This window comes from Terrapene carolina, unplaced genomic scaffold, assembly GCF_002925995.2.
Source record: "Terrapene carolina triunguis isolate 2854851 unplaced genomic scaffold, T_m_triunguis-2.0 Scaffold30, whole genome shotgun sequence".
Lineage (NCBI taxonomy): Eukaryota > Metazoa > Chordata > Testudines > Emydidae > Terrapene > Terrapene triunguis.
The window spans coordinates 7,912,047-7,937,352 of record NW_020664381.1 but is presented as its reverse complement, the minus strand read 5'-3'; the positions used below and the strand labels follow the sequence as shown (position 1 = coordinate 7,937,352).

General features: G+C 43.7%; 1 protein-coding gene across 2 annotated transcripts in view; it reads left to right on the top strand.

The window, feature by feature from the left end:
- The window catches only part of LOC112109400 (interferon gamma receptor 2), a 34,345-nt gene extending 10,460 nt beyond the window's left edge, over positions 1–23,885 (top strand). The window contains exons 2-8 of one of the 2 annotated variants that reach the window (XM_026651393.2): positions 574–700; positions 1,529–1,591; positions 2,949–3,121; positions 7,467–7,603; positions 11,197–11,347; positions 14,407–14,564; positions 23,715–23,885. In XM_026651393.2, the coding sequence (XP_026507178.1) occupies positions 574–700; positions 1,529–1,591; positions 2,949–3,121; positions 7,467–7,603; positions 11,197–11,347; positions 14,407–14,564; positions 23,715–23,882 (977 nt within the window). In that variant the 3' untranslated portion in view covers positions 23,883–23,885. The remainder of the gene's footprint in view (positions 1–573; positions 701–1,528; positions 1,592–2,948; positions 3,122–7,466; positions 7,604–11,196; positions 11,348–14,406; positions 14,565–23,714) is intronic. The other variant, XM_026651398.2, reaches the window with a different exon arrangement.
- The last annotated feature ends 1,421 nt before the right edge of the window (positions 23,886–25,306 follow it).

Sequence of the window (25,306 nt, the reverse complement as noted above, 5' to 3'; positions counted from 1 at the left end):
CTGCATGAATTTTTCCTAACTTGTTTTTGAAAATGGCTGAACCATTTTGCCTGAAACTTTCCAACAGATTCAGCTTGACCTAGACACCCAGCATGGAAAATTTCAGCCCAAACAATTAAAGTTTGGCAGAGTTATAAACAACTGGTTCAGGGTTCTATAACTGGAAGTGTTGGGTGACCTGTGTATCAGAGTGGTGCTGTCAGTTAAATCACTTTATTTTTATTATAGGTGAAATTTTTTCCCCTATAGTTTCCTCTCCCAAATCCTTCCTTCAGGATATTGGATTTATTGCAAACTGTAGCTTGTATCTAGTATTAGGCAATAGTGCAGAAAACAATAATAGTGGGTAATAGAGATGTAAGGGCATTGGTGCATAGTACACTTGGAAACAGAGGGTGGGGAGGTCTCTTGTTCTACAGTAGTTGGGGGGGAAAAGGGGCAAGTTTGTGGCAAAGCTATATAAATACGTCTCCATGAATTTTGGAGACGAGGAAAGGTGATTTCAAATCTGTAGTTACTGTGTATTGAAAGTTTTATTTACTGTTTTGATGTTTTTCTCTCTCTCTATTTTAGAATCTCCGCTCCAGTTACCAGCACCACAGAATGTGACAATTTACTCATATAATTATCAGAATTTATTGAGATGGGCTCCTGTTAAAGTGGACAATGGCTCAGTGTTATATACGGTCCAGTATAGTACGTAAGTAAATAGTTGCAGTATACTAAATTGGTTTCATTCTAATAGAAAAGTATAAGCTTATATGTACAAAGTGAGGTTTGTAATAGAAAGGTTTTCAGGTACATGTGAAAACAATAGGGAAAGCAAAGTTCTTGGACTAAATTATTTCCACTAAACAAGGAAAAGAATGAAATGCTTCCTTTTTCCCAATTTTTTTTCACTCTTGTTCCAAACCAGCTTTGCTAATATTCTTCTTGAATCCCATGGTTATTTATACTCAGGGCGTTCTTATTTTAAACATCAGTATAGATAATAAGACAGAAAATATCATATTGCCTCTATATAAATCCATGGTACGCTCACATCTTGAATACTGTGTGCAGCTGTGGTTGCCCCATCTCAAAAAATATATATTGGAATTGGAAAAGGTACAGAAAGGGGCAACAAAAATGATTAGGGGTATGGAACAGCTTCCATTTGAGGAGAGATTAATAAGACTGTGACTTTTCAGCTTGGAAAAGAGACGACTAAGGGGGGATATGATAGAGGTCTATAAAGTCATGACTGGTGTGGAGAAAGTAAATAAGGAAATGTTACTTACCCCTTCACTTACACAAGAACTAGGGGGTCACCAAGTGAAATTAATAGGCAGCAGGTTTAAAACAAACAAAAGGAAGTATTTCTTCTTACAACGCAGTCAACCTGTGGAACTTTGTCGGAGGATGTTGTGAAGGCCAAGACTAGAACTGGGTTTAAAAAAGAACTAGATAAATTCATGGAGGATAGGTCAAGGAATGGGTGACATGATGGATCACTCAATGATTACCTGTTCTGTTCATTCCCATTTAGCCCAGTATCCTGTCTTTGGCCACTGTCGAATGTCAGGTGTCCCAGAGGGAATGAACAGAACAGGTAATCATCAAGTGATCCATTCCCAGTTTCTGGCAAACAGAGGCAAAGGGACACCATCCCTGTCCATCCTGGCTAATCGCAATTGATGGACCTATCCTCCATGAATTTATCTAGTTCTTTTTTTGAACCCTGTTACAGTCTTGGCCTTCACAACATTCTCTGGCAAGGAGTTCCACGGACTGACTGCGTTTTATGAAAAAAATACTTCCTTTTCTTTGTTTTAAATCTTCTGCCTATTAATTTCATTTGGTGATCCCTAGTTCTTGTGTTATGAGAAGGAGTAAATAACACTTCCTTATTTACTTTCTCCATACCAGTCATGATTTTATAGACCTCTATCATATCCCCCCTTAGTTGTCTCTCTTCCAAGCTGAAAAGTCAATGTTATTCATCTCTCCTCATATGGAAGCTGTTCCATATCCCTAATCATTTTTGTTGCCCTTTTCCAATTCCAATATATCTTTTTTGATATGGGATGACCACACCTGCACGGAGTATTCAAGATCTGGGCGTACCAGGATTTATATAGAGGCAATATGATATTTTCTGTCTTATTATCTATTCTTTTCTTAATGTTTCCCAACATTCTGTTTGCTTTTTTGACTGCTGCTGCACATTTGAGTGGATGTTTTCAGAGAACTATCCACAGTGACTCCAAGGTCTCTTTCTTGAGTGGTAACAGCTAATTTAGACTCCCATCATTTTATATTTGGGATTATGTTTGCCAATGTGCCTTACTTTGCATTTATCAACATTGAATTTCATCTGCCATTTTGTTGGCTAGTCACCCAGTTTTGAGAGATACTTTTGTAGCTCTTCACAGTCTGCCTGGGACTTAACTACCCTGAGTAGTTTTTATCATCTGCAAATTTTGCCACCTCGCTGTTTACCCCTTTTTCCAGATCATGTATGAATATGTTGAATATGACCAGTCCCAGTACAGATCCCTGGGGGACACCACTATTTACCTCTCTCCATTCTGAAAACTGACCATTTATCCCTACCCTTTGTTTCCTATCTTTTAACCAATTAGTGATCCCATGACAGTTTGCCCGGTACTGAAGTCAGGCTTACTGGCCTGTAATAGTTGAAGGTATTCAGCCTCTGGGCTTACAGAATGTCCCCTGTCTCATTAAATTTTTAATTGGTTACATTTTGAAAAGAGTTTCAGATGCTTTGAGAGAAGGCGTTGCATGGTTATAGAGTAAAACTGCTTGAAAGTTGTACTTTTCTATCAAATGTTGATTCTTTAGAAACTGTAAAGAAAGAAAACTCTCTCTGAAATATCAATCAGTTGTGCTAGATGCAGCAGCGAGGTGATTCCACTGACTTATTCTTCCTTCATTTTGTATTGCAGAATAGCCTATGACTGGGAAGAAATTAACTGCACAAACATTACGAAGACTGAATGTAATTTCACACATCCAGAGATCAAAAGCTTTTGGACAATTACTTTACGTGTTAGGGCTGAGCTAGGACAAGTGAAATCTGACTGGGTGGAAACAAATAAATTTTTTGCAGACCAAAACAGTAAGTCTTTTATGATCTCAACCTCTCACCCCCTTACAGAAAATATTTCTGGTAATTGTTATTATATTGTGTCTTAGTTTTCTTCACTTCGTATAATATATGAGAGGACTCATAAGAGAGGTGATGGGACCTGCTGTGTTAGGAATCTGTTTTTAAAGTCTATTTCAGTTTATATTGCTATGCCAGTGGTATAGATACAGAGACCTAGTAGAAACTGGTATCTGTCAACTTTTCTGTAATGATATTAAAACAAGTTTCTCGTCTACACTTAGCAACTGAGCTCTTTTCAGCACCAGTTGATGGGGGAATCTGTTAATGACAACTAATTTTCCTAGATTGAACAGAGCCCAGGAGAGCAATAACTTAACTTTTTTTTATTTTCCTGTAAATTTCGGGCTTTTCTGCGCACCTAATTTTGTGATAACTCCTAAACACATTTTAGCACCAAACACACACAATTTCAAAAGTACCTACCTTATGCCCTAGTTCTGTAGTATAAAGGGGTCAGGGATATACAGGGAGTACTAATACAGTATACTCCCGTTTATCCAAAACCCTATTAGCTGAACTTCCACGTTATCCGAATCCCTTTCTTGTCCCCCAGCATGCGATGCCTGACCTCTGCAGCCTGTATCGCATGCTGGGGGGCACGGCAGAGGTTCAGATAATCGAGCAGACATCCCCAGCCAGGGCTGTGAGGAGGAGGACGAGCCCCTGCCCATGGCTCCTGCCCTTTCAATTATCCAAACAAAATCAGTGTCCCCTGTGCTATTCAGATAACGGGGAGTATACCGTACTGACAAAATAGAGGTTAATGTGGTGGCTGTGTGAACACATTTAATGTTAACTTTTAGAAGTATCCACGAGTTCCCTTGTTATGGTTGGTTTCTGGGCTAGAAGGAGATTCAGTTGTGGGTTTTCTTTGTTCAAAAGTTAAGTCTGAAATAATGTTTAGAGCAGAAGAGATTCATTCATTATTCCCCAACCTGGGGAATGGATCCTGTGGATGGGGGCATCCGGCTAGCTTAAAGGGAGCGCAAAGCGAAAGGGGGTGGGGGGGTGGAGGAAAACTGCATGATTCCACACCTACCCCTTCCCCGCTTGTGTATCCAGTGTTCTGGGAAGTTTCAATTGGCCCCTTGAAAGCCAGCAGCCTTCTCTGCCTTCTCATGTGGCACCTCATGTAGCCAATCCTGAAATCAGTTCCTGTAAACTCAGATGTTAGCCCTCTAGCTTGTGTGTATTTTTCCCTATGGCATTCAAATCAGCCATGTAGATCACACCCCAGATCATGTGTCACACTCTGAGCGGTGAGAGAGAGAATGTACGGGGGGGAGAGTTACCTGCCAAGGGAAACTTACAAGCAAAATGTACAGAAGAGAGGACACATTAAAGGAGAGACAGCAGTTGCAACTGTAGTAGGGCATGATGCAAGAAGAAACTAAAAAGTTCATGATCCAATGTATTAACAAGAGGGCCAACTTTCTCCACAATAATTTTGAGCAGAGCAGAACCATTTGAATGAAGCAGGGTAAAGTTTATTATTTTTGTTTGTCTGTTACTGTAGCATGGATGACATTGCAACATAATGAATATAAACATGTCCTGCCATTATAAGTTAAAATAATAAGCAGAGGTTACAGGAAAGGATCAGTTTTCTCTTGTGTTCGGCTAGGCTTTCTGACTTTTTTTCTGGTCTTTTAACATTTGTTTTTTATATATTTGTAAAATGGCAGCATGTAGAGCTCAGAACCCCAGTGTATTAGGCACTGTCCTACAAATTAAGAGTCCAGGGCAACTCACCCTTTTTTCTTTATGCCATGCTAGAACAATAATTAGGGATAAACTAATTGCGTGGTAGTCTTGTATTTATACTGGAAGGTACATTTTAGCAGTTCACTTCCAAACTTTGGTGACCAACAAAATGTTCAATGGGAAAATTAAAATATAACATATGAACATAAGTGTGGTGGGTTCGGTCACAGGGACCCCCTTGGGACTGCGACCTGATGGGCTGAGACTACCTCTGAGCCTGGCAGCTTGGGACTTCAGTACCCTGTCTTTTTGAGCCAGACACGCTAGCCTGCTACAAATACAGACTCCGCTCTGAACCATGTCCCCCACAAGCTGCAGACTTAACTGAAAACAGCTTAAGAAGTGCTCCTGTCTCTAGCACCGAGACACCCAGTTTCCAATGGGATCCAAACTCCAAATAAATCCATTTTACTCTGTATAAAGCTTATACAGGGTAAACTCATAAATTGTTCGCCCTCTATAACACTGATAGAGAGAGATGCACAGCTGTTTGCTCCCCCAGGTATTAATTACTTGCTCTGGGTTAATTAATAAGTAAAAAGTGATTTTATTAAATATAAAATGTAGGATTTAAGTGGTTCCAAGTAATAACAGACAGAACAAAGTAAGTTACCAAGCAAAATAAAACAAAAACACCCAAGTCTAAGCCTAATACAGTAAGAAACTGTTTACAGATGAAACCTCACCCTGAGAGACGCTCCAATAAGCTTCTTTCACAGACTAGACTCCTTTCTAGTCTGAGCCCAATCCTTTCCTGGGTATAGTCCTTGTTCCAGCTCAGGTGGTAGCTAGCAGATTTCTCATGACTGCAGCCCCCTTTGTTCTGTTCCAACCCCATATATACCTTTGGCACAAGGCAGGAATCTTTTGTCTCTTTGGGTTCCCACCCCTACTTCTAAATGGAAAAACACCCGGTTTAAGATGGATTCCAGTACCAGGTGACATGGTCACATGTCCTGTGAGACCCAAACCTTCATTCTTCCCGGCCTCACTCACAGGAAGGCTTGCAAGTAAACAGAGCCATCTACAGTCAATTGTTCTAATTGATGGGAACCATCAAGATTCTAAACCACCATTAATGGCCCATAAATACATAGGACCTCAGAGTGATATTTTATATTTCTAGTTTCAGATACAAGAATTATACATTTTATACAAACTGGATGACCACACTCAAAAGATTGAGCTTTGTAATGATACCTTACAAGAGACCTTTTGCATGAAGCATATTCCAGTTACATTATATTCACACTCCTTAGAATATTTTCATAAAATCATAAGGAGTGCAACGTCACAATAAGATCCACTTCTTTTCCTCTTCTTTAAGCCTTGGCTACACTGAGAGTTTGCTCCAATCCCAGCCATTGGAGACTAGTCACTGATGTAGCTGGAGCAGTGCAAACTCCTAATGTAGGCAGGCATAGCTGCTATTCACACTGGTGGGGCCTAGCCTTGCTTGAAATAAAGGTAACCAGCGGTAGTGCAAATAGCAGCTTTGCCTGTCTATACCAGAGGTGGTACCAATGCAGCTATACCTGTGGCTAGAACCAGGATAGATCTCTAGCAGTAGACAAGGCCTTGGTTCTCCTTCCACCATGTTGCATGCATCTAACTTCTCCTCCTTGCTTGCATCAGTCTTCTCATCCTTCTTCCTCTAGAATCTTTTGCTTTCTTTTTCTCTTCTTAGCAACTGCAGCATATAACAGTAGTGCCGTGATTGAAATACAGGAGCACTTCACAGATGCAGCTGGCTGTGAATTGAAATTGAAACCCCCCCCAAACCCCTTCACCCCCCTTCCTGGGGAGGCTTGAGAATAATATACTAACCAATTGCCTTAGCAATGTGAGCACCGAACAGACCCTTTGTCTTCAGGACACTGAAATCAGTCAGGTTCTTAAAAGAAGAATTTTATTTATAAAGAAAAAAATAAGAATCACACCTGCAAAATCAGGATGGAAGGTACTTTACAGGGTAATAAAAATATTTAAAACACAGACGATTCCCCTCTGGGCTCAGCTTCACAGTTACAAAAACAGGAATAAAACTACCTCTGTAGCATAGGAAAAGTCACAAGCCAAAACAAAAGATAACCTAATGCATTTCCTTGCCCTACTTACAATCTCTGTGGTTTTAGATGGATTATTCCAGGTATATTTTCAGGAGATGTTGTACCTGGTTGACTTCTCCCCCCATCCAGAGAGGGAACAACAAAAGAGAACAAACAAACAAATCCTTCCCCCACCATATTTGAAAGGATCTTCTTTTCCTATTGGTCCTTCTGGTCAGGTGCTAACTAGGTTATTTGAACTGCTTAACCCTTTCCTCTATATTCATGACACAGCCAATATTTAGTGCTATGAAGCTATTTGAAATAATTAAGGAGTAAATGTATTTGAAAACTTTATATCTCTTCCAGATAACAGGCTGTTGTATTCAGTAGTTTCTTATTATGTATCAGATCAAAACTAGTAGGAACTGTGCTCATTTTTTTGAATTCCAAATGTTCATCTATTTTTTGTTCATTTTCAGCTACTATAGGGCCTCCTGTTATAGTAAATGTGGATTCAACGCCTGATTCACTTTTCCTTAACTTCTCGCCCAATGTAAAAGAAGATAATTTACAATATCTTGTGCGCTACTGGGAGAAATCAACAAATGAACGACATGTAAGCATTCTTGTTATCTCTCCTTTCTTTGGCAAAATGGTAGAAAGAAATGGAGGGCAAAGTTGTAATATTGACCTTTTCTCCAGCAGAAAAGAAGCTTGTTGGTTAACTGAAGGGAAGTTAATCTAATCTGGGCTCAAATGTATTATGTGTTATTAATTGAATGGATGTAAAGTTTTCCAAAGCCCTTAAGTGACTTAGGAGTCCCATTTTCAAAAGTGATTTGGGCTTCTAACACCTTCGTCACTTCTGAAAATCAGACTCTTAAGTCACTTAGGCACTTTTGAAAATTTTACCTAGGACCTCTGAGATTTTTCTCTCTATCTCAGGTCTTGTTTGTACTGGGAATTTCAGCCACTTGTGTCCAGTTACTGGAGTAGCTATGCTGGTTCAAATCAAAGCCTTAATGTAGACAGGTGCAAAACTGCTACAAGACCTGATTTGTGCATTATCAAGTAAGGTGAGCTGTGCCAGTTCAAATCATGGCCTATAGATAGGGCCCTACCAAATTCACAGTCCATGTTGGTCAATTTCATGGCCATAGGATTTTAAAAATGGTAAATTTCATGATTTCAGCTATTTAAATCTGAAATGTCATGGTGTTGTAATTATAAGGGTCCTGACCCAAAAAGGAGTTGTGGGGGGATCGCAAGGTTATTGTGTGTGGGGAGGAGGGAGACGGGGGGTGGGGGGGGAATGGGTTGTGGTACTGCTACCCTTACTTCTGCGCTCTGCTGGTGGTGGCACTTCCTTCAGAGCTGGGCTCCTGGCCAGCAGCCGCTGCTCTCCAGCTGCCCAGCTCTGAAGGAAGTGCCGCCACCAGCAGAGCACAGAAGTTAGGATGGCATGGTATGATATTGCCACCCTTACTTCTGCACTCCTGCCTGCAGAGCTGAGCCCTCAGTCAGTAGCCGCTGCCCTCCAGCCACCCAGCTCTGAAGGCAGCAGTGCAGAAGTAAGGGTGGCAATACCGCGACCCCCCTAAAATAGCCTTGTGACCCCCTCCCCACTCCTTTTTTTGGTTAGGACCACCAATTTGAGAAACACTGGTGTCTTCTGTTAAATCTGTATAGTATAAGGTAAAAGAACACAAAAGACCAGATTTCACAGGGAGAGACCATATTTCATGGTCCGTGATGATTTTTTCATGGCCATGAATTTGGTAGGTCTCTACCTATAAAAGTTTTGCAAACATATGGTGTACTCCAAGTTACTAGTGTAGTTCTACTTTTGTTTGGACTACCAGTGGCTATAAGCAGGGCAAATTCCCAGTCTAGACAGGCTGGCTTTGGGGTGAATAAACTGCCCACAAATGAGGATTTTTTGTTTTAAAGACATAGACTGACCCATTTTTTTCATTTATGAAATTATCTGCCTCTGGCCAGAGCCATCCCATCCACAGGGCAGACCAGGGCAACTGCCCCGGACCGCGTGCTTCAGGGGAATGTGAGGGGGGCCTGGTGCTGGCAGCAGGGGTCAGGCCCATGCCCCGCACTCACCGGCCGAGGCGTTTGTTTCTTTTTCTTTCCTGCAGCCCCCTGGGCTCAGTCTCTGCGGCAGCAGCAAGTGACCCGGCCTCAGCCCGCTCCGCCGGCTCCCGGTGTCACCTGCTGCCACAGGGTCCTAGTGCCCCCCACCACTAGTGCCTGGGCAGGCTGACCCTGACCCTTCCCTTTTCCAGCTGGACCCTCCACCAGCACAGGGGGTTCCCTAGCACAGGTGAGTGCTAGCCAGTAATCTCCATCGTCTATCACGAAGTACAGGTGTCCCCCCAGTGCCCCACACTTCCCCCTTCCACCGCCCTTTCTCCCCTCTCCCAGCACTGTGTGGGGTCCTCCAGTGCCACCTCCAGGCCAGGGCCAGCCTTTATCACGCCCCTGCCTCAGGGTCCTCCTTGCCTTTCATCTCTCCAGCCTTGGGGTTCCCCTCCCTGCAGTACCAGGACCTGGGGTCCCACAACTCTGCTCTCTCCACCACCAACCAGGACTGGGGTCCTCCATCCATCTGCTTTTCCACCTCCCCTCCCCCTCCCAGCCCCCAGAGAAAACAGATCTTAGAGCCCCTCCTCCATGCTAGAGCGTCCTGGGGTCCCCCAGCACCAGGGCATATATAGGCCCTCCAAGAGCCACCCAGTTCCCGAGACATGAGCTCTCAGTGTTGCGAATGCGTAATTATATTTTAAAAAAAAAATCCACTGAGGGTAGCAAGACCATATGCATCTGGGCAGTGAGTTTGCTGCGAGGAAGTCAGGGAAGGTGAATTTCAGAATGTAAGTGGCATGACACTGATCGTGATCAGTGAGGTGTGGTGTGTGTTTTTTTTTTTTTTTTTTTTTTTTTTTTAAATTATATGAACTTCATTATAATTAAATTGTAGTTCTTTTTTATAACATTATAATTATACAGCTGGGCGCTATCAATATTTAACCTGCGGCCAGCAGCTGCCCTTGAAGTTCACTGTAACTAGATTACATCTGTATAAAAAATGTTAAGGGTGGCCCCAGACATGCTGATTTGCCCTGGGCCCTGCACCCCTCTAGGGACGGTCCCTGCCTCTGGCTTTCCAACTACTTACCTGTTTCATTTCAGTTAAGCTTAGCTGAGCATTTATTAAAAAAAAAAAGGCAATGTCAAGGTTAATGCACCTCCCTCCTTTCCCAGAAAAATTGAGTTTTCTGACACACTTTTAACATACTCCTCTTCCTCTAGCTGACATACAGATGAGACAGAACTCAGACCCTCATGTCATAGCTTTTAGCTTTGACAGTAAGAATTAATCAAGTTCTTAACTGAGCTACCCAGCACTGAAAAAGGCAAACTGCTAGCTTTGTTAGGACTGTGGACATAAAAATGCATTTAGCGTTGCCCTACAGTTCTCCCTGCTAGCTCCATTCTTGTGAGTAGGCAAAGAGATAAATTGAAAGTCATGATCTTCACTGGACAGAACTTCGTCTGATTCAGTTCTTGCTGTCTGGGGCCAGTGGCTCTAGTGTCAAGAGTGGAGGGTTGATGCAAAACTTGAACACCATACTTGCATCTGTCTTTAATCCCTAGATAATGGTTCTGGGCATCCTAGCCTAGAAGCTGGTATTTTAAAGCAGCAGATTTGTTTTTGACGATATTTTTGTTTTGTTGTTTTTCCAACTCCTCCTCCTTCTGCCAAATCACCTTTAACTGCAGGAATTGGCACAAAAATACTGCAGACTTTCAGAGATTCTAAGGGTGTTTCGTGTACAGTGAAATTTTACATTAACCTACGTGCATTCACAAAATAAATAATCATGTCCGTGGTAGATGGGGAGCGTAAATAACCAGATTTTGTTTCATTGAAGCAGAACGCCTCTATTTATTTAATAAAATTTGCATTTAAAATGCACTGCAATAAGAAGCTCATACTGTACACTACTTTTTGCATACTGTATAAATGTTAGTTATGCAAAATAATATTGTGAAACTTTTGAATGGAAACTTGTGATTTCAAGTTGATTGTATTGAAGAAAACTCTTAATAGAAATCTGTTTTTTGTAATAAAAAAATATTACTTGCACTAACAAAGAACTTAACTTTTTTTTTTTTTTTTTTTTTTTAAAACAGGAAACAGAATGGACCAAGAATACCCGAATCGGACTTCTGAATCTAAAGCAACTGACAGTGTATTGTTTTCAAATACGAGCAAAACTCCGCTTATTAAATGACAACATTGGACCATTCAGCAAAACAGATTGTCACAAAACTGCAACTAGTGGTATAAATCTTATTTCATGAACACCTGTTTTATCTCTTGTGTAATGAAACTGGTATAAAACTTGAGTCTTAAATGGCTGGCTGTTTGAATTTACTGCATCACACAACTAGTACCTGTCTTCAGTTCTAAAGGGCACTGTTTTTAATAGTTCAAGGGCATATTCTCGTTCATTTTCACATAATGAGTTTTTCAGCAGCTCAATAAATAAGAGAAAGTAAAACAGAGCATCTGCCTCCCTTTCCTCACCCCTCCTAGATAGATTTTTTTTTTTTTTTTTATGGCGCTATTAAGGTACAAATACAAATATATATTGGTATTCTAAGGGGAAATTACTTACTGGTAATTCCTTTTCTCACCTGGGGTCAAATTTGTTTGAGGGAAAATGATGGTACTCTCCCAAACTCACCATGTCCCTCTCTGCCCTAGCCCATTCACCTGATCACCTGCTCTGCCACTGTGTGGAGAACCGGGGCAGGAGAGAGAGAGATCGGAGGGGAGGGGTGAGACAAGGTTGGGGAGGGCAAGGACAATTCAGAAACTGGTAAAGTTTGGTCCCATCTGTACTGTTGGCTAAAAGGTTAGAATCCGGTCTGTCTATATCTGAGCTTAAGCCTGGTTTTAAACTCTGTTGTAAGGCCTGTGTAGACTTAGGCCCTCATGTTACGTCTCATACTCTACCCTGGAGGAATCACCTCTAGGCATGAGAAGGCAATATAGGCTCCATGCTCACGTACTCCTTTTTCTCTCCTCTCCTTACACAAATGTGTCAAACAAGGTGCCGCTTTAGGGCGTGATCCTGCAAAATGCTGAGCACTCTGGCTCTAACCTAGCAAAGCTCTTAAAATACAGTAACTCCTCACTTAACTTCATCCCGATTAACGTTGTTTTGTTGTTTCGTTGCTGATCAATTAGAGAACATGCTTGTTTAAAGTTGCAGAATGCTCCCTTATAACGTCATTTGGCAGCCGCCTGCTTTGTCCACTGCTTGCAGAAAGAGCAGCCCATTGGAGGTAGCTGGTGGGGGGCTTGGAACCATGGTGGACCGGCAGCCCCCCTATCAGCTCCCCGCTCCCCTAAATTCCCTGTGTGGCAGCCACCCTGCAGGCTATCAATTGCCGGCAGTTCAGCTGTCCCTCCTCCCACTGCCATGTGCTGCTCCTGCCCTCTGCCTTGGAGCTGCTCCCTGGAGTCTCCTGCTTGCTGGGGGGAAAGGGGGCTAATGTCAGGGTGATCCCCTCTCCCCGCTCCTGTACCCCATCTCCATAAGGCGGGGGGGACACGACAGGGCTCAGGACAGAGGAAGCTTGCTGGCAGCAGCTGCTGTCTCAACTTGCTGATCTACTTAAAAAGGCAGTTTACTTGGAGTGGGGTCAGCATGCTTAAAGGTGCAATGCGCATATCTCTCTCTCTCTCTCTCTCTCTCACGCCTGCATGGTGTGTCTCTCTGCCGTGCTGTCTCCCCTCCCTCCATTCGTGCTGCCTTGTAGAGTGTGTGGCTACATTAACAACAGGGATCAGCCGAATGCTAGTTCATCATTTAGCAATAAGGCATTCCCTGGGAAATATCCCACCCTCTTCCACCCACTGACTTCACCACCTCAACCAAGCTTCACAATCATCATTGCTCTGTACAGTATTAAATTGTTTGTTTAAAACTTATACTGTGTATGTCTGTATATGTGTGTGTATATATATGTGTATATATATTTTGTCTGGCAAAAAAAATTTCCCTGGAACCTAACCCCCCTGTTTACATTAATTCTTACGGGGAAATTGGATTTGCTTAACATCATTTCGCTTAAAGTAGCATTTTTCAGGAACATAAGTACAACGTTAAGCGAGGAGTTACAGTATGTCCTTAACTTTAAGCACATGTGCACACCACTGGAACTTCTCATATGTTAAGTACATGCTTCAGTGTGAGAGTGCATTAGGAGGGCAAGGTGGATGAATTTAAATAAGAGTTAAGCCTCTGGGTCTACCATTCTGGTACCTCACACTGAATCATTGTTTAATAGAACAATGCAAATTATCCAGGGCAAATACACTAATATTAATATTTCTTCTGCTTAATGGGATTTGGATCTCAGCCTGTGAATTTCTACGTTGTTTGGCTTAAGATTGCAGTGTTCATTTTAAACAAAATTTGAGAAGTATGTGTATGTCTACACTATGAAATTACTCCGATTTTACAGAAGTTTATTTTTGGGAACAGATTGTATAAAGTCGAGTGCATGCATCCACACTAAGCATATTAATTCGGTGGTGTGCGTCCATAGTACCGTGGCAAGCATCGATATTCCGAGCGGTGCACTGTGGTAGCTATCCCACAGTTCCCGCAGTCCCTGCTGCCCATTGGAATTCTGGGTTGCGCTCCCAGTGCCTGATGAGGCCAAAAATTTGTCACTCGTGGTTATTGGTAAATGTCATCAGTCAACCCTCCCTCTGTGAAAGCAACGGCAGACAATCATTTCGCGCCCTTTTCCCTGGATTGCCCGAGCAGACGCCATAGCACGGCAAGCATGGAGCCTGTTCAGCTCACCGCAGCAGTTATGAGCATTGTAAACACCTCGCGCATTATGTACTTGCTATTGATGTGTTTCTCCTCCTTTCCCCGACAATTTTGGATAAAGTTTGTGTTTCCCATAGCTCTTTTACTCCCGTGTTAAAGCTGGAGAGTATCATTTTATCTTGTTTTTTGATAGTGTCCGTCACTGTCATGTCTAAGCCTTGATTCTAGGAAAAGTTACATGTGCCTTAAATACACTTTTACCACCTCTGGCAGAAGCTACGCATGACATATAAGTTATGCAGTTATACCGCAATGCACAATAGGTGAAGCTTCTGTATCATTGTGTTAAACAAAGGAAGTCTATAAAAGCCTCCTGCTTATTATGATGCAATTTAAATTATTATCCAAGATAATTGATTAGTTTTCACATTAAAAAGTTATCAAGACTTGTTGATAAACTTGACACCAGTGGAGTAAAAAGAAAAAGATATATATATATATATATATATATATTACATAGTGATGCTACTTTTTTTTCTCTTTTCAGATGCAACCAGAGCTGGATTTGTAGCAATAATATTTGTTGGAGCCACAGTTACTGTGGTGATCTTAGCAATTGTCTGTTTCCTTTTTATTCAGAAATTTCATCAAGTCATTAAATATTGGTTTCAACCGCCTTTTCAAATTCCACTGCATATTGAAGAGGTATGTATTTTTTATCTTTCTGTTTAGCAAAAGAGGTGGTGGTGTGACTGGAATGAACTGGTTAGGTTAGTTGAGGTCACGTAGAAGCTACAAAATATTAAACTCTTGCCTTTCTGAGTTTACATCCAAACTCCATAAATGCAGTATAGCTTGTTGTTTTTCATATTTAGTGTGGCTGTAATGTTACTCCAATTTATGCCATTTTACTTAGCTGGAATCCCTTGCTCACTCTGTACTTAAGTACAGATATTGTGGTGTTCCTTTGTGTGAAACTGTCGTAATATGAAAAAAGACTCAATTTTTTGTTTTAAAATAAAAATAATATTGATTAATCAGGGTTGACGCAGACCAATTCTTCACTACAGAACTGAGACCAAATTGCACGTGGTACAGTATTAGTAGTTTCTTTGGTGGTTAAGTAGACTTTTTAAGGATCAGTTACTGAATTACAGGTGAGCATGTGCCATTGTGGAGACCAAATATCAGAATCTCTGAGGGCCTGGGGAGATGGAAGGTATTGGGTGTGGGGGTTTGATCTTGGGGGTTTTTTTTTTTGTTTGTTTTTTTTTTAATGGTTTCTTGCAATTCACAGATGAATGACGAAAGATGCATGTGACTTTTTTTCTGGCAGGTCATGCATCTCTGTACTGAAGAATATTTCAGCTCTGTTCATCTTCCTCTTTTTATGTTTTAAACAGGAAATGTTTTTCCATTGATCATGAATTAAAAGTTATGGCTTGAGACATCTTCCACATCATGGGCGGCGCTTGGGGTGGGGGCAGCGTAGAAACATTTCTACTATCAAAAACAATCCTTTGAGCTAGGGTGCTTTTGTGATTAAGGAACTGGATCAGGACTTCAGAATCTGGGTTCAGTTTCCAAGTCTGCTATAGATTTTCTGCATGACCTTGAGCAAGTCACTTAATCTGTGTCTGCCTCAGTTCCGATCTGTAAAATGAAGATGATGATTTCCCACCTCAAAAGGGTTTTGTGAGGATAAGTTTAATAATTTTATGCAATTAGATATTATTCTGATGGGCGGGGGGGCACAAGTACCTAAATATGTTCACTTTTTAAAAATACACAGTATATTATGGAAAGGACGATAAGAGTTAATCTGTTTTCTAATGCTTACTCTCCATCAGAATTTATAACCCTCAATTGGCGTGGAGGTCATTAGGATTTCAACTGGATAGTAAGCAGCAGAAATCAGGCGAATGCTTCAGCAACAGTGAACCTGTTTTCAGGCAAATAACACTGATAATGATACATATTTAGAAACGATTCTGCCTGTATTATTTGTTTTCCAAGAGGGCTTAGCTGGCCTAGCGGTTTTCTTCTTCTTACAGCAGGGGTGGGCAAACTACGGCCCAGGGGCCGCATCCAGCCCTCCAGACGTTTTAATCTGGCCCTTGAGCTCCTGCCAGGGAGCAGGGTCCAGGGCTTGCCCTGCTGTAGCCGGGGAGCGGGGTCAGGGGCTTGCCCCGCTACGCGCGGCTCCTGGAAGCAGCAACATGTCTCTCCTCTGGCTCCTACGCATAGGGGCAGCCAGGGGGCTCTGCACGCTGCCCCCACCCCAAGTGCCGCCCCTGCAGCTCCCATTGGCCGGAAACTGCGGCCAATGGGAGCTGCAGGGGTGGTGCCTACAGATGGGGCAGCGCACAGAGGTGTCTGGCTGTGCCGCCGCATAGGAGCTGGATGGGGGACATGCTGCTGCTTCTGGGAGCTACTTGAGGTAAGTGCCACCCGGATCCTGCACCCCTGACTCCCTCCCGTGCCCCTGCCCCAGCCCTGATCCCCCTCGCATCCTTCAAACCCCTTGGTCCCAGCCCAGAGGCCGCACACCCCGCTGGAGCCCTAATCCCGTGCCGCACCCCAACCCCCAATTTTGTGAGCATTCATGGCCCACCGTACAATTTCCATACCCAGATGTTGCCCTCGGGCCAAAAAGTTTGCCCACACCTGTCTTAGAGCTATGGATATGTGAAAAGATTGTCATTAGAACAAGTTACCATAGTTAATATATGGCAGTGGCTTCTGTTTCATATGTATTTTTTTTAGCATTTCAGAAAGTGTCACAGTTTCTCCTTTAGAGCAAATTCCAGGCTTTCAACATGTGAGTTACAGGAAACAGATTTGATATTGTCCCACTCCTTAGGTGTAGCAAAAAAAATCACAAACTGATTATTTCTTGAATTCATTAAAATGTACTTATTTGCTCTGTCTTTAAAATCTACCTGTAAAAAATAATTTGAATCCGATTAATGCCAGAGATAAGTGTCATGATAAAATAACTTCAAATTGTTCCTTGTCCCTGCCCTGTCACCTGTATCTATAATTAAAACTATGTTAATATAGAAGCCAACTAAAATGCTATGCCATGTTGTAGCTTGTAACATTATGAAAGTTTTTGGCTTCTATGCTTTCTTACTAGCCCTGCAATAACTCCTCAACAATAAAATTTTTGTGTTCAGCTGTCTGAGGTGCTGAGCGTCCTCTGTTCCCACTGAAATGTATTCAAAGACACAAGATCAGATTTCTAAGGGAAAAAAGACCTTTCTCAGATCTAATTAATTAATCAGTGTAAAGCAGAGGTGTAGCCATGGATGGGCCTGAGTGGGCCGCAGCCAGCCCACTTAGCTTCCAGGCCCATCCACGGAGCCCCCCGAATCCACAGGTTGGGACTCCCGATCCCAGATCGGTGTCCGACTGCATCCCTCTCCTGCCGGCGCCACGCACTGCTGCCCTGGTCTACGGTCCCAGTGCTAGCCCTGCGGGGGGGGGGGGGGGGGGGGGGAGTGAGGGTGCCTTGTGTGGGGGGGCTAGTGCTGGGGCCGAGACCCGGGCAGCAGTGTGCGTCGCCAGCAGGTAGGGGACGCAGCCCTTCTGACAGACACCAACCCAGGGTTGGGAGGGGTGGATGGAGCTTGAGCCCCGGTGGGGCCCCCCCTTTGCCCCATGGGTGTGCCCTGCAGCCTGTGTGCCCCAGGTGCCTGCTAAGTGGTAAGGGGTGATGGGGAGGTGGGCCCCCCATCCCTCCTGCCCCCCCCTCTGCAGGGCCCCCCATCCTTCCTGCTCCTCCACCCCCTGCCCGGGCATTGCCTGCCCACGTGCCCAAAAGCTAGAACCCAGCCAGTTTTCCTGTCCTAGCTATACCACTGATGTAAAGTGCATGAAACTTTTGTTTGCTCCACATCCAGAAGTGAATTTCTGGTGGCAGGCATGCAGGCTGATGGCAATTCTATAGTGCTTTATACTGTGTATAAAATATAGTAGGTATATTACAGCCCAGTTCCTGTACTTGACCACCCAGTCTTAACATTTGAGATGTCAGCCAACTTGAACACCTACCTGTGAAATTAGATAACTCTAGCTAATAGAATGCTGTGATTAATCAACGTATAATGTACTCTATTGACTTACATTCTTCATCAATATAATGCATCATTGGATACTTTGACTAATTCAGCAACTAAAAGTTTCCAGCTTAGAGCTGTAACACTTAAATTTTGTTGGTAATGTCAGAGCTCTGTTTGTAGGTGACAGGCTATCAAATGGTTAATTTGTGGTGTGTTTTTTGCTTTTAAAAGATAGTTGGAGTAGGTCATGTTTGAAAGTTGTTTCATGACAAGTGTCTCTAAGATGGGAAATAGGCTTTTAAAACATTTAATGCTGTGTATTGATGAAACTGGTTGTCATAATGGAAACCTTTTAAACCAATTAGAACACTGTGTTTTGCGGAAAATGACTTAACAGTCAAGTCTGAGCTAATCAAGTTAGGAAAAAAACACGTTAGTTTGCTGTACTGTTAGTTTAAATACCTATTTGACCTTTGATTTAGTTTTTTTTTTTTTAAAAGCTCTTTGCATTTATTTCAACATTGCACTAGTACTGTGTTTCTATCAAATGAGTCACAGGTGTGCATCTATGCTCACAAGTACAGAGTCTGATTACTGTGTACGTGTGATTATGCAGCCTCAAGTTCTGTGTGATGGATGCATTTTTGAAAGGACTATTGATAGTAGCTTTGGTTTTTGTAATGTGACCTCTAAATAGAGCCAACTTTTAAGATCACCCTCTCCAAATTATTACACTAAAAATTGTTCCATATAGATACTGTAAACACAGTACAGTTGTGAAATGTATGTTAACTATGTAGGTAGAGTGAAAGTAAGTTCAGATGCTTCTATATTAAAGTGATATTTTAACATGGAGAAATTCCTACTCTGGGTAGATAAAGTGGTAAGAAACTACAGAATGCTCCTGATGCATACGTGGCTAAAATTACGAAGTAGTTAGAGGCTGGAAAATCCCTACTAAATTTACTTTCATTTTGCCTTGCCAAGTTTTCTCAGCTGATATCAACAGATGATAAGAAATAGAATGGAAATTCCCCAGTTCAGTATGAAATGAAAGATGCTGCAGGTTTTTTCTGCTGTCTTCCAGTAAGCAACAGAATCCCAGTAAATTTAACAGAAAAGTACATTGGGACATTTGTGGTCATTTAAAAATAATTAATCGTATATCAGATTAACTTCTCAGAGTTATTCCTGTCATCAAAAGTAGGAATGATTCTAAGACGAAAATACTTGAAGGCCAAATTCTGCAGTCCTAATTCAGGCAAAATTCTTAGTGACTTCAGTGGAAAGTCAGTGACTAAGGACTGCAGGGTTTGCTCTTTAGTTTGTGGGGATTTGTTTGCATAAAAAAATAATCTACATTGCAAGAAACATTATTAATATTGCAAAGTCAAGCACTTAGAATTTGGGAACTACCCAAAATAAGGTTGCTGCTGCAACTTTAATTCAACTCCCATGTATGTATGCATTCTGATTATAGTCTTTAATTACATGATCAAACATGACTTTTTCCACAGAATCTCTGTCTCATTCAATGAGTGGGTTATTCAATATTTCTTTTTATCTCCCTCATTGTGTGTGTGGCCCCACACACTTCATTTACTACACACCCTTCAAACTCTGCTTTCCCCATACCATCTTTAGCGCTTCACAAATGTCAATGAATTTATCTTCACAACACGCTTGAGATGAGTGGGTAATATCCCCATTTTATGGCTGGAGAGGTACAGAGAGAGTAAGGCCAAAATTACCAAGTATCCACTAATTTTGGGTGCCTAATTGAAGACATCTGGGGCCCTGATCTTTCAGAGAACTTGGTATTTTTATAGCATGTTATGTGTTGAGAGCACAGCTCCCATTGACTTCCAATTGCTGGTGTGAATGCTTAGCGCTTCTGCACATCTGGTGCGAAGTGGCTCATTTCAGGCATCCAGAACTGGAACACAGAGGCTTGGGCTCCATTACCAACTTATGTTGGTATAACTGTTACCCCTGGGGGAATTCTGTGCCACTGCGCATGCACAGAATTCATGTCCCCCACAGATTTCTTTGCTTCCCTGCAGAAAAATGACTTTCTGACGGGGAAGCAAAGAATTGCTCTTGTGGCTTTCAAGTGACCCTCCCCAGTAGTTACATTTTGGGTGCCCAGGGCAGCCGACAGAGAGGTAAATCACTGTGGGGCAGAGGGAGGGACTGGGGAAGACCCAGCTCGTGGCTCCTACCCTGTGCCAGGCTCAGCTGCTAGTCCCAGCAGAGTTGGGGAGGATGGGACTTCCTCGTCCCCTGCACAGCCGGCACCCAAAGTCAGGTCAGACCCACCTCCAGATTTCTCCCCAGGCTCCAGGAAGCTCTGCAAACTCTTCCACACACCACCCTTCCCCCCCCCCACTTCCTACGCCCATTGCTCCTCAGCTCTAGGGGGGGGGGAAACTCTGTACGGGGAACTGCTCCCCCATCTGCCCAACCCCCGTGCATCGAGACCCAGATCCTCCCACCGAGCCTCAGCCCCCCGCACACCCAGAGCCCCCCACCCGAGCCCCACTCCCCCTGCACCTGGACCACCATGACGAGCTCCCTGGATCCCCACCCCACTGAGCCCCACTCCCCCAGCATCTGGACCACACCATTGAGCCCTCCCACACCCAGACCTCCCACACTGAGCTCCAACCACCTTCACCGGGACCCCCCCTGCAGAGTCCTATTACCATTGCACCTGGAACCCCCCAACAAGCCCCTGTGCATCCAGAACCCCCCACTCCTGGATCCCCCACTGAGCCACCTGCACCCAGATTGCCCCCCACAGAACCCTCCCAATCCACACTTGGATCCCCCCGCACTAAGCCCCTCCACACTTGGATCCTGCCTTACTGAGCCTGCCTGCCCGCCCACCCCGCTGTGCCTGGCACGGAGGGGCAGGGCCCTGGGGTGTTTCTGGGGCAGGCCTGGTCCTTGTGCTGTGTCAGGATTGGGTGCAGCCTCACACCACTGAGTCCGTGTAGCCGGGGAGGAAGCTGCACAGTGATCTCCCACCTCTGTGCAGCCAGTGGCCTGTGCTCCCCAGTGCCATGATGGAGCCTCCACATTTATTTGACAAATAACATTTTGAAGAATTTGAAAATATTGTGAGCAGAATTTTTAATTTTTTGGTACAGAATGCCCTCAGGAGTAAATTGCGTCATACAAGGGTATGGAAAATCCGCATCCCCAAGCAACAAAGGCAATATTTTGAACCCACTCCTGTTTTAAAAATATATATATAAACCCTAGCAGAAATCTGGAGGGGGCATGTGACCCCATGTGCCCCCCCCCCCCAACAACCAATTTCCCCCCTGCCAAGGGCCAAATTTTTACCCCCCCGACCCCCGATAGACAGTACTATTAACTGGAGGGCTTCTCCCATCAACGTAGCTATCACTTCTGGGGGGGGGGGGGGTGTGGTGTATCTCCACTGTCCTGTCGGCGTAGGTAGCATTTTCACTAAGCGCTACAGTGGCACTGTAAGTATAGACAAGATCACAGTGGCCACCTGTGAAATTTTTGGATTACCTGACTTGTCCAGTTTCCCATAGGAACTCTGTGGCAGAGGCAGGAAAAGAATCTAGTTCTCTAGGATGATGTTCAACATCCCTAACCAGGACAGAAGACCATCCTTTCTCTTCATGAAATCCCCTGCATCATTCACCACACACCCTCCAACTTCTGCTACAAACAAGGCACGGGTCCTATAAACAATAGTCTCATGCACTACACAACCTTGATTCATTCCCAGAGCAGGGCCATCCTGTGCACTGAATGGGGAAGGGACGGGGTGGAAAACATAGCATGTGATCATGTAATTAAATATTGTATCATAACGCGTACGTACAGAAAGGCTGAATTAAGGTTACAGGCAACCTTCATCCTGGGATTTCCTAACTGCTGAGTGCTTGACTTTAAAGGCACCCTAATGTTCTTTTAATGTAGTATTTTAATGTAATTTTCCTAATCTTTTAAAAAATGAGGAAAAATAATCCCATCGTGTGGAAGCAATTTACCCCCACCTGGGTCATCAGCAGGGTTCAGACCTTTAGAGCCACAGCACAGAACTTTATCACTTGAACTAGCTGTTATCCTCTCTGTGAGCCGGTCTTTAGAGGGGGATGAGCCACACATTTTGCCAATGGGTTTCGCAGAAATCTTCTGACAGCAGGGGAATGTAGATATTTGGGAATCCTGTTTGATTCCGGATTCTGTAGTCTAATGATTAGGTCCTTCTTTCCCTATAGCTTCAGCTCACCTGCCACTCCCTGTCTCTAGCTCCCTTTCTCCCTTCCCCTTGATTCCTCATCCATCTGCATTCCAGTGTTTGCTTCGTCCTTCTCCATGCTGCCTGGGTGCCAGCAGGAGGAACACTGAGACACAACATCCCTGCTATTCTGGTGCTCAGTGCCACAGCAAAAGCTAGGAGAAGCCGTTGCTGGGAAAGTCCTGCAGAGCCCCTGCAGCCCTTGGGATGAAACATGCTCTGTGTAGATGGAATCATCAGAGAATTTAGCTGCCAAACTCTAACAAGCCTCTACCGAACATGCACAAACAGTTTTTCAGAGGCTTATATCTTGGCCAAATTTGGGTGAATTTTCATGGGGATTGCAAAAGGCACATCCCTGGCACCAAGGCAACCCCTCCCTCCAGGCCAAATTTCAGGTCCCTGCTCCAAAGCGCAGAAGGGCTAGAGCAGGGGCGGGCAAACTTTTTGGCCCGAGGGCCACATTGGGGTTGCAAAACTGTATGGAGGGCCGGGTAGTGAAGGCTGTGCCTCCCCAAACAGCCTGGTCCCCGCCTATATGACCCCTCCCACTTCCTGCCCCCTTACTGCCTCCTCAGAACCCCCAACCCATCCAACCCCCCTCACTCCTTGTCCCCTAACCACCCCCTACCAGGACCAACCGCCCCCCGGGACCCCACCCCCTATCCAACCCCCGCTGCTCCCAGTCCCCTGACTGCCCCGTCCCCTATCCACACCCCTGACCCCTAACCGCCCCCTGGGACTTCAACCCCTATCCAACCCCCCTGGTCCCAGTCCCCTGACCCCTATCCACACCCCCGCCCCCTGAGATTCCCACGGTTATCCAACACCCCGCCACACACACACGTTCCCCACCCCCCAGAACTTTGCCCCATCCAACCGCTCCCTGTCCCCTGACTTTCCCCTGGGACCCCCCGCCCCTTATCCAACCCCCCGGCCCCCTTACCATGCTGCTCAGAGCAGCATGTCTGACAGCCGCGCCGCCCAGCCGGAGCCAGACACGCTGCCGTGCTGCTTGGCAGGAGCGCACAACCCCGCTGCCCAGAGCGCTGCCCGCATGGTGGCGTGGCTGCGGGGGAGGGGCCGGGGGCTAGCCTCCCTGGCCGGGAGCTCAAGGGCAGGCAGGACAGTCCTGTGGGCCGTACTTTGCCCACCTCTGGGCTAGAGCATCTCAACAGAACAGTTGGAAGAACATTTTTAACACTTGCAAAACGTATTTTTCTGTAATCTCCTCCTTGGAAATGGCTGAATTTTTTTTTTAACCCCCCCCCCCCCGCCCAAATAATCAGCCTGAAGCTGACACAATTAAAGTACAGCAAAATTACAAACAACGGAAAATAGGGTTTTATAATGGAGAAGTGTTGGGTAACCTTAATTTTTGGGTGGCATATCAGCTCCTCATATAATTACACATGTTCCTAAACCATATAGCATGAGGTTGGTCTGTTATAGCTTTTGTTCTGCAGAGTGAATTATAACTAATTATTGGTTTTTGCTTTTTTTTAGTATTTAAAGGATCCTGAAATGCCTGTTTTAGAAGAATTGCAGAATAATTGTGCTGAGGAAGATCCCTGGGACTCCTTGTCAGTTGTTTCCAACGCAGAAGGAAGTCAAGCCCTTCTGAACACAAATGTTCAGTCAGACAGCAGATCCATTGAAAGTGAAAAAACTTAATTACATTGTGCTAGAAGCACCTGTACCAGTGGTATTGCCTTGATACTCTAGAAAGATGATAGTGTCACTGTCGACAAACCAAGTTGTGGGAGTCTTGACTTCTTGAGAACGTTGTGTAACCTTGAGTGAGGTTTTTTAATGGTTTCTACTGCACTTCACCATATGAAGTGCCTTCTCCAGGAGAGACTTTTTAAAAACAGATTTGAATGTGAACTGGAAATGAACACTAAAAGAGAAAGAAAAGGACAACAACATGATTGGAGTTAAATGGCTGCATTTGAACATCTTTGCAGAAATGATTGCACTATTACTATGAACATTGTTGGTTATTATTACTAACAAATCTTAGTGGACCGTAGCACTTTATAGTAGGATATGGTACTAGAAAAGATTTAAATTAGTGGATTATCGCACCATGAATGACTATTGGTCTTGGCCCATCAGTACTTGTATATAAAGTCTGTCCCTTAACACACAGTAAGTTAGCACTCAGAAAATGACACTTAAATTTTTACATATGTGAAAAATTGCTCTGTGTATGGTGCTCTATATCTGATGGAAATAGTATGTTTTCAGGAGTCCATTTTAAGTGTGGCCCCCCCCCCCTTTTTTTTTAACAAAAAAATTGTTCCAGTAAAAAATGAAAGATTTATATGAGCTGAAGAGAAACCAGCACATAATTCACTCCCAGTTAAGGAACTGTCATGGAAGGAGTACTTGCAGGGACAGACAGGTTGGATCGCTTCTCCCCTGAGCCTTCTGATGCTTGCACAACAATGGCATTAATTTCTTCTAGGACTGCTATGTGGAGACGCTCTCTCTGTAGGCATCACATCCTTTACGATGAAATGAAATCCTAAAGCTTGTATCAGACACTAAAATATAATAGGTTTGGCTACCTGGAGAGCCCTTCCTAAAGTCATTCAACTGAACTTGTCAGGTTTTGATGCACATGAACCAAACCTTCCTGTGTAGTCAGAGTACACATGGGCAAGATGTGTCAAAGATAGGGTTTACCCACAACTAGTAGACACTAAGAACAAAGCCATGGTTCCCTCACCTGCTCAACCAAGTTGTGACTGCTAGTGAAGATAAGACCCGGGATGTGGAGTGTGGCTGTTTGGGAAATGAAGCATCCGGAAATTCTTTACACCGCTTTATTGTATACGTGAAAATCTTGCTGTTAAAAATCCTACAGTGTGTATCGGAATATTATTTGGATTGATAATTAATAGAAATAATTTAAATATGGAAAAAGTAGTTTAATGTGTGTTGTTTCCATATGATTTTTTTTCCTTCAAATTCCATGTGGTCATTTGCTGTTCATTTAGAATCTAATCAGTGCCTAAATTAGGAAGAAAGGACTTCTTTCATATGACAGTTATGAAGAGCAGAGCTTTATGGGCGGAGATATGGTAAATTAG